Source organism: Lolium rigidum, chromosome 7 (genome assembly GCF_022539505.1).
Source record: "Lolium rigidum isolate FL_2022 chromosome 7, APGP_CSIRO_Lrig_0.1, whole genome shotgun sequence".
Taxonomy (NCBI): domain Eukaryota; kingdom Viridiplantae; phylum Streptophyta; class Magnoliopsida; order Poales; family Poaceae; genus Lolium; species Lolium rigidum.
In genome coordinates, this window is record NC_061514.1 from 45,776,202 (window position 1) to 45,784,507 (window position 8,306).

The following is an 8,306-nucleotide window of genomic DNA, read 5'->3' on the forward strand; positions in this document are numbered from 1 at the left end:
TTGGAATCCATTCAGTTGTCTGAGGGTCATGATGAATTTCGTTGGAGCTTACATCCCAATGGGAAATTCTCTGTAAGTTCTTTGTACAATGCCATTATCCAACCGAAAATACCAGTTGATAAAAACAAAAAGATTTGGAAGATGAAAATACCACTCAAAATTAAGATTTTTGCGTGGTATTTGCATCGAGGAGTAATCCTAACCAAAGATAATCTTGCGAAACACAATTGGCATGGGAGTACGCAGTGTGTTTTTTTTTTCAACACAACGAGACAATTAAACACTTGTTCTTCCAATGCCGCTTTGCCAGGTCTATATGGTCATGCATCCAAGTAGTTTCTGATCTGTATCCTCCGTCTAGTGTTGCCAATATCTTTGTTAATTGGCTTTATGGTATCGATCACAGATTTAAAACGTTTATTATGGTGGGGGCGCTTGCCATTATATGGTCGCTATGGCTGTGTAGAAATGACAAAGTTTTTAATGACAAGAATTATTCTCGCTTGCAGGTTATCTACAGAGGTACCGCTACTCTCCGTTCATGGTCTGCACTGCAGAAGGTGGAGAACCGCGACCTGTTTACGGAGGTCTGTACACGGTTGGAGGATACGGCGATTGATACTTTTTCCTTACATGGGTGGTAGTATAATCTACGATTGGGCCTCCGCTTTCACCTTACGCGTTTTACATTTGCTCAAATCTGATATGTGTCTTTTTTAGTACTTTAAATTTTTTAGACTCTTTAAACGACTGTGTGCATCTTAACTATGCAGAGATCGAGTGTAAATGCTTTCATAAGTAATACCCTCAAAAAAAAAATACCTTTATAAAAAAAATTGAGCACGCACCCTTCGTGAGATAATCCAAGGCGCCCCCCGCCCTACACATCCGGGCGATTTCTCCCTATCCTCTGCCTCAAATTCCATAGGGTCTTGAAATCTCCTATAGATTCAGCTGACAGTCTCCTCTTCGGGCGCGGCGGCTGTACTGTGTAACCGAAGAGGGCTAGGATTCCGGCCTCTCCTCTCTAGCTCTCGTCTGGCCTATATAGATCCGATCTCATCGATTGGGAGAGGATCGTATCGCATCGCTTGAGCGATCTGTCTCGATGGGATCCTGGTTCTCTTCCCCTGCCTGCAGCCCACGACAGCGTATTCATCGCGTTGGACAACTCATGGACGAATTACGTAGTACAGCCTACAATATAGAGTACGTAACCACCTCCATCCTTGGAATCTTTTGTGCTGAATCTACTATAGTAATCCCTTGTTTTGTGTAATTTGTTTGTTCGTTAGTTCCTTAGATGACATAGTATCTGGCGGCGGTCACTGGATCCGTAATCTCGCCTACGAGGCCCTCAAACACTACAACTCCGACCACCCGGTACCAACTACCAACTACTGATCCATCCACAACTCCTCTTAGCATCCATGCATGTGTTGCCGCCCGCCTATGTAATCCATGTTTGCCATCGATCGACCGATATTATGTGCAGGGTGCCGAGTTCCGAATTCCTTTTCAGCCCACCGCGGACATGAAGGCTGCGTGCGTTGGATTTAGGAGAGATCTCTGGTACCACCTCAACTTCTTGGCTCGCCACGGGGATGACGAGCGCACCTTCTTCGCCGAGCTATGCTACGACAACAGCTCCCACCGCCTAATCGTCCAAACATGCGATATCTTGGAGAAGCCCTCAAGTAGCAGCTGCGCAATGTGTCCGGAAGAATCCAAGATTCTACACCCTGATGATTCCGAATTCGTGTGTGGAAAAGAGGGGCACCAGAGGGACTTCTTCTGCGAGACGTCCTGGGACGGGCACACAAGGGAATTCTTCAGCCAGAGAGCTATGCTACGCACGCCGTTCCTGATAGGAGCACCAGCGCCTCGATATAGACTGCCCGACGATTCACCATGATTTATGTATCATCAAATCCTTAATCCTTGTCTAACTTGGTTTTTGACACTAATTGCTTGCCTTCTGGCGACCTTTAATATTACGATACTTGTTGATTATTTCTCTTGTATATGAGCATCAGAAGGTGGCTTCCACGGAATCATATTTTGACATGGCATAGATAATTGTTGATGAATCAGTAGGCAGTTCTTCACTTGTAAACGTTGAGTAATGAATCAAAAGACAGGATCAAGTTGCTATAAGGCTACTAGCAAATGCTGACTGAGGTACAAGTCCTACCGACACGTTGGCCGGGGCAGAGACGGCTATGTGTCGTGGCAGCACGCCAATGTGCCACCTGCCGCCACAGTCAAAGGGCGGCATGTCTCCCTCCTCTAACTCGCGCTGCAAGATTCCCTGTTGGGGACATGACGGAGCAGGACAATGCAGATCGCTGGACACTGCCGTGATTTTCAGGGGGTTTAGAGTTCCCCAAAACCTCTTCTAAAGGGATTTGTGGCGCGTCGGATAAAATAAACATTCTCAGCTGCGTGCTTCAAAGCCTATTTTTATCCGGCGCGGCCCAATACGGTGTCCGGCGTCGTCTCCGCTACGTAGGGGACGCTTCGGACACGCTGGACACAACAAAAAGCGAGACGAGAAGTGGTGGGACCGACGCGGCAGCGGCACATTGAAGTTTAACCTAACCGTCACCTACCTCGCGACGGAAGTTATTGGCGCGCAGCGACGATGCAGTTCCCGCAGAGGCGCAGCGTAGCGTCTCGTCGCGCCTAGCTCTGCGTGCCGGCGCTAATGAGCACCACCGCTCCCCCGCCTCCCTCCGGCCTATAAAAAGGGTCGCTCTCTCATCGTCACTCACACACAAACCCTAGCGCCTCTCTCCCCAACCCTAGCCACCACCATCTCAAGAGTCGACACCATGGATGGTAGAGGCGGAGGCCGAGGTTGCGGTCGTGGTCGCAGTCGTGGCTGCGGCAGAGCTGCACGCTCGCCGTCGCCTGCGACACCGTCATCTTCATCGTCGGACCTGCAGGAGGAGGAGCGGGAAGTGATGTTCGAGTTTGTCATCGTCCTCAAGGGCAACCCACTCGGCATCTAGAGGCTGCCAGACAAGTTCGCCGACTTCGCCGCGGGCAACGAGTCGGCCTCGATGCATCTGCGGGAGGCTGTTTGCGACCGCTGCCGGTGGATTGTGGACGTGATCTCCGACGTGTGCGGCAAGATGTACCTCTACACCGGTTGAGAGAAGTTCACGCGCTACCACGATCTCAAAGCCGGCTGCGTGCTCACGTTCTCCTACCTTGGCGAGCGCGACATGACATGGGCGGGCACAGACAATTTGCAATGGGTATTCAAACTATAAAAAAACCAATTAAAAAATTGAAGGGTAAAAAATTGTAAAATACAACGGTACAAACAAAAAGATTGACAAACTGTTCAATATTAATACTAGAGAAATTATATGATAAATTGTTCAATAACTTCAAATCACCACTGTTCTCCACACCCCACCCAGCCCCTTCATCTCTTTGTCAGTGTGTTCTTAGTTTATCACCACAAATTTAGTACAAAGTTTACCTAGATCATCATGTGATCGATTGAGTCACTAATCAAGCAACCAATAATCTAATTGGAACTTGGAGAGCAATTGCTGATTGGAAATAGGAAAAGCAAAATCAGTGGGGATTTAGATTTAGAACCCTACCGTGATAGGATTTCGCGAATAGATGTTGTTCGCTACAGACCAACATCAGTCGCTAGATTCGGTATTCCTGTCGGGTGCCAGCTCCAGCCTCCAGTGCTCCCGCCGGCCTCCACTGGCTGGACATTGCCGACGGCGTCGCTGCGCCCTTGCGGCAGCCGCCTCGCCTACAACGAACCGTCGTTGTACGTAGCCTGTAGAAGTGGAGAACGCTTCGTATCGAGCCAGCCTGAGATGGACTGAGGCCTCACGGCTGACGCTCTCGGGACGGGAGACGGAAGCCAAGTTAGTGATGCTATTGGGCTGCTGTTTGAGCCAAGAGGTAGCTAGATTCATTGGGCTTAATACTGCATGATTTTTTCCGGTCAAAATTATTGGGTATTCAGCTGAATACCCATGAATACACATAGGCCCGCCAGTGCGACATGAGCGTCAAGGTGTTCGACGAGACGCGCTGCCGCCGGCACTACCACGACGACAGCACCGAGGAGGACGACGACTGAGTGTTGTCTCTTCGCAGCGAAAATAGGCACGGAGGTATCTGGATATTCTTCCTCGAAAGGACCAACAGGGGTACAATTATCAGCTGGATTTTCCAGTATGGGTGATTGTGTGTGTCCGAGAGTGTTCTTTCTTGGCAGCGAACACACGAAATCTGCGATGCCAACACTAGTTAGGTTTCGTTAGTTTGTAATGTTTTAATTTGTGTCAACCATGGTTCAAACTATGTATTAATTTGTGTAAACCATATTCCAAACTATGTATTAGTTTATGTAAAACCATGTGCCTAAATATGTGTTATTTTGTGTAAACCATGTTCCCAATTATGTATAAGTTTGTGGAATGTTTCTTCTCTCTATTTAAATAAAAATGCAAAAAAACAAAAAAAGAGTATTTTAATATTTTAAAAAGTTTGGGGGCGGCGTTTGGGGGACGCGGCTGGGGAGCGATGATGATGCTAAACACAAGCAGTTGGGAAACCCGAAGAGAAAGGTATGATGAGCACGGCAGTAAGTTTTCCCTCAATAAGAAATTAATGTTTAATCGACCAGTAGGAGAAAGGCATGACTTCTGAAGGTGTTGCTGGCTGACTATTGGCAAGGCGCACTACCTGACATAGGCATACCTAAGGGGCATATCGCATATATACCGCTGGTTTAGTCGTGGAATATGAAGCCCATGGACTCGAAGGTTTGAAGACCCACGAAGTTACAGAAGCTCGAATTAGGGAAATAGATTTATTGTAGGAAACTTGTATCAATATAGGAAATGCCCAACGCGGCCCGATAAGCTTGTACTTGTACGACACGGGAAAGTCCTCGGCTTCACCTCCTATATAAAGGGGAAGTCGAGGGCAGAAAAGGGGATCGAATCATATTGTAACATAGGCACCGTAATTTGTTTTGTCGAACGCCTTTGTTCGTCTGAACCTTCTAGATCTACTTGCTCCTCTACTCTCGACGAAAACCCAAGCCTACAACTTGTAGGCATTGACTAGTTAATCCCTCGTCAAATGGCGCCGACCGTGGGGATTGGAGGTTGCAAGGTCCTGATCTCGATGGCATCGTCAACATCATCATCATCAGCAGCAAGCAACGCGATGGATGGAGGTAAACAGTTCCAATCTGGTCTTGTCGATTTTGTTCCTCACATTCCCGCACGTTTGCATGCATATGCCAATCTGGAGAAAGCAATGGAGATGACGTTCGGGACCGAAGGATCGTTGGGAGAGAAGGATCGCACCGTTTTTCGGCACCGATTTTTTCGGGACCGTTGGCGACCGATCCTGATCACTCGGGATCTTCAGCATCACCCGTTAAGGCAACGAGGAGACTTCGCATCATGCTTCACCAAGTCCGCTAACAGCGGGTAACTCGCCGATCTGTTCGACGGGATAACTTTTGGGTCGGTCAAAAACGATCTATATCAAGATAGCGACTTCGAGGGCTTCACCAACGTCGAATTCACCAGCACTTTCGACTCCACTGACAGTGGGGAGGTCTTCGCCGATCTCTATGACGGTTGATGTCTACGCACACTCCTTTTCCTGTAGACAGTGTTGGGCCTCCAAGAGCAGAGGTTTGTAGAACAGCAGCAAGTTTTCCCTTAAGTGGATGACCCAAGGTTTATCGAACTCAGGAAGAACATGTAGCATTTCCCGTTTCCAACCATATAACAATTAACGAAGCAGTTTCAACCTTCGCCATGAAAATTAAAATCTAAGAACACATGTGTTCATATGAACCAGCGGAGCGTGTCTCTCTCCCACACAAGCATTTATTCAAACAAAAACAAAAACAAAAACAAACAGACGCTCCAAGTAAAGTACATAAGATGTGACCGAATAAAAATATAGTTTCAAGAGAAGGAACTCGATAATTTGTCGATGAAGAAGGGGATGCCTTGGGCATCCCCAAGCTTAGATGCTTGAGTCTTCTTGAAATATGTAGGGATGAACCACCGGGGCATCCCCAAGCTTATACTTTTCACTCTTCTTGATCACATTGTATCATCCTCCTCTCTTGACCCTTGAAAACTTCCTCCACACCAAACTCAAAACAAACTCATTAGAGGGTTAGTGCATAATCAAAAATTCACATGTTCAGAGATGACACAATCATTCTTAACACTTCTGGACATTGCTCAAAGCTACTTGAAGTTAATGGAACAAAGAAATCCATCCCACATAGCAAAAGAGGCAATGCGAAATAAAAGGCAGAATCTGTCAAAACAGAACATTCCTTAAAGACGAATTTTAAAGAGGCACCAGACTTGCTCAAATGAAAATGCTCAAATTGAATGAAAGTTGCGTACATATCTGAGGATCACTCACAAAAATTGGCATATTTTTCTGAGTTACCTACAGAGAACCCTGCCCAAATTCGTGACAGACAGAAATCTGTTTCTGCGCAGTAATCCAAATCTAGTATCAACCTTGCTATCAAAGACTTTACTTGACACAACAATGCAATAAAATAAAGATAAGGAGAGGTTGCTACAGTAGTAACAACTTCCAAGACTCAAATATAAAACAAAGTACTGTAGTAAAATAAACACATGGGTTATCTCCCAAGAAGTTCTTTCTTTATAGCCATTAAGATGGGCTCAGCAGTTTTAATGATGCACTCGCAAGAAATAAGAGTTGAAGCAAAAGAGAGCATCAAAAAGCAAATTCAAAACAAATTTAAGCCTAACATGCTTCCTATGAAAAGGAATCTTGTAAATAAACAAGGTATGTAGGCATAATGCAATAAGCATAGGAAAACTAGAAAGCTCAACTTCAAAATTTTAAGCATATAGAGAGGTGTTTTAGTAACATGAAAATTTCTACAACCATATTTTACTCTCTCATAATAATATCCAGTAGCATCATGAGCAAACTCAACAATATAACTATCACATAAAGCATTCTTATCATGAGTCTCATGCATAAAATTATTACTACCCACATAAGCATAATCAATTTTATTAGTTGTAGTGGGATCAAATTCAACAAGGTAGCTATCATCAAATATAGGAGGCATATTGTAATCATAATCAAATTTATCCTCCATAGTAGGCGGCACCAAAAGACTACTATCATTATAATCATCATAAATAGGAGGCAAAGTATCATCGAAGTAAATTTTCTCCTCAATGCTTGGGGGACTAAAAATATCATGCTCATCAAAACCAGCTTCCCCAAGCTTAGAATTTTCCATATCATTAGCAACAATGGTGTTCAAAGTATTCATACTAATATGTTCCATGGGTTTTTTAATTTTCGCATCAAACCATCCATGTCTTAACTCGGGAAAAAGAATAAAAAGCTCCATGTTGCTTTCCATTATGCCAAACTAGTGTAAAACAAGAAACAAAAAGATGCAATTGCAGGATCTAAAGGAAATAGCTTCGAGTACTTACAACGGCGCCGGAAGATAGCTTAGTAGCCGAGATCCGGAGTGTGAGTACCTTTTACCTTTCCTCCCCGGCAACGGCGCCAGAAAATACTTGATACTGTCCAGGACTGGCGCACTGTTGACGAGGGAGGAAATGGTGTAGCTTTCCTTCGTTCCCCGGCAACGGCGCCAGAAAATAGCTTGATGTTTACGCACACTCCTTTTCCTGTAGACAGTGTTGGGCCTCCAAGAGCAGAGGTTTGTAGAACAGCAGCAAGTTTTCCCTTAAGTGGATCACCCAAGGTTTATCGAACTCAGGGAGGAAGAGGTCAAAGATATCCCTCTCAAGCAACCCCGCAACCACAAAGCAAGAAGTCTCTTGTGTCCCCAACACACCTAATAGGTGCACTAGTTCGGCGAAGAGATAGTGAAATACAGGTGGTATGAATAAATATGAGCGAGTAGTAACGGCGCCGAGAAAATACTTGATGCTACAAGCCGGCGTGTGGTTGATGGTGGTAATATTGCGAGGCAGTACGGATACGATAGAAACAATAAACAAGCGGTGATAGCGGTATTGGGAAACAAGGCCTAGGGATCATACTTTCACTAGTGGACACTCTCAACATTGATCACATAACGGAATAAATAGATAAATGCTATACTCTACACTCTCTTGTTGGATGATGAACACCACTAATTGTGTAGGATTACACGAACCCTCAATGTCGGAGTTAACAAGCTCCACAATATTCGATATTCATGTTTAAATAACCTTAGAGTGCATGATAGATCAACACAACTAAACCAA

At 45.2% G+C, this 8,306-nt stretch overlaps 1 protein-coding gene across 1 annotated transcript; it reads left to right on the forward strand.

Annotated features, from left to right (window-relative positions):
- The first annotated feature begins 1,034 nt into the window (after nt 1-1,034).
- LOC124679272 lies at nt 1,035-1,988 on the forward strand. The gene is made up of 3 exons (XM_047215066.1): nt 1,035-1,209; nt 1,296-1,383; nt 1,496-1,988. The coding sequence occupies exons 1-3, from the start codon at nt 1,109-1,111 to the stop codon at nt 1,913-1,915; spliced, it is 609 nt and encodes a 202-aa protein (XP_047071022.1). The 5' UTR covers nt 1,035-1,108; the 3' UTR covers nt 1,916-1,988.
- Nucleotides 1,989-8,306: the final 6,318 nt, after the last annotated feature.

What these genes read in the sequence shown, in the direction of transcription:
- LOC124679272 (XM_047215066.1), top strand. Translation starts at nt 1,109, where the DNA reads ATGGGATCCTGGTTCTCTTCCCCTGCCTGCAGCCCACGACAGCGTATT. An exon ending in AGTACAGCCTACAATATAGA is followed by an intron (nt 1,210 to 1,295) that starts GTACGTAACCAC and finishes TTTGTTCGTTAG; the next exon opens with TTCCTTAGATGACATAGTAT. An exon ending in ACTACAACTCCGACCACCCG is followed by an intron (nt 1,384 to 1,495) that starts GTACCAACTACC and finishes TATTATGTGCAG; the next exon opens with GGTGCCGAGTTCCGAATTCC.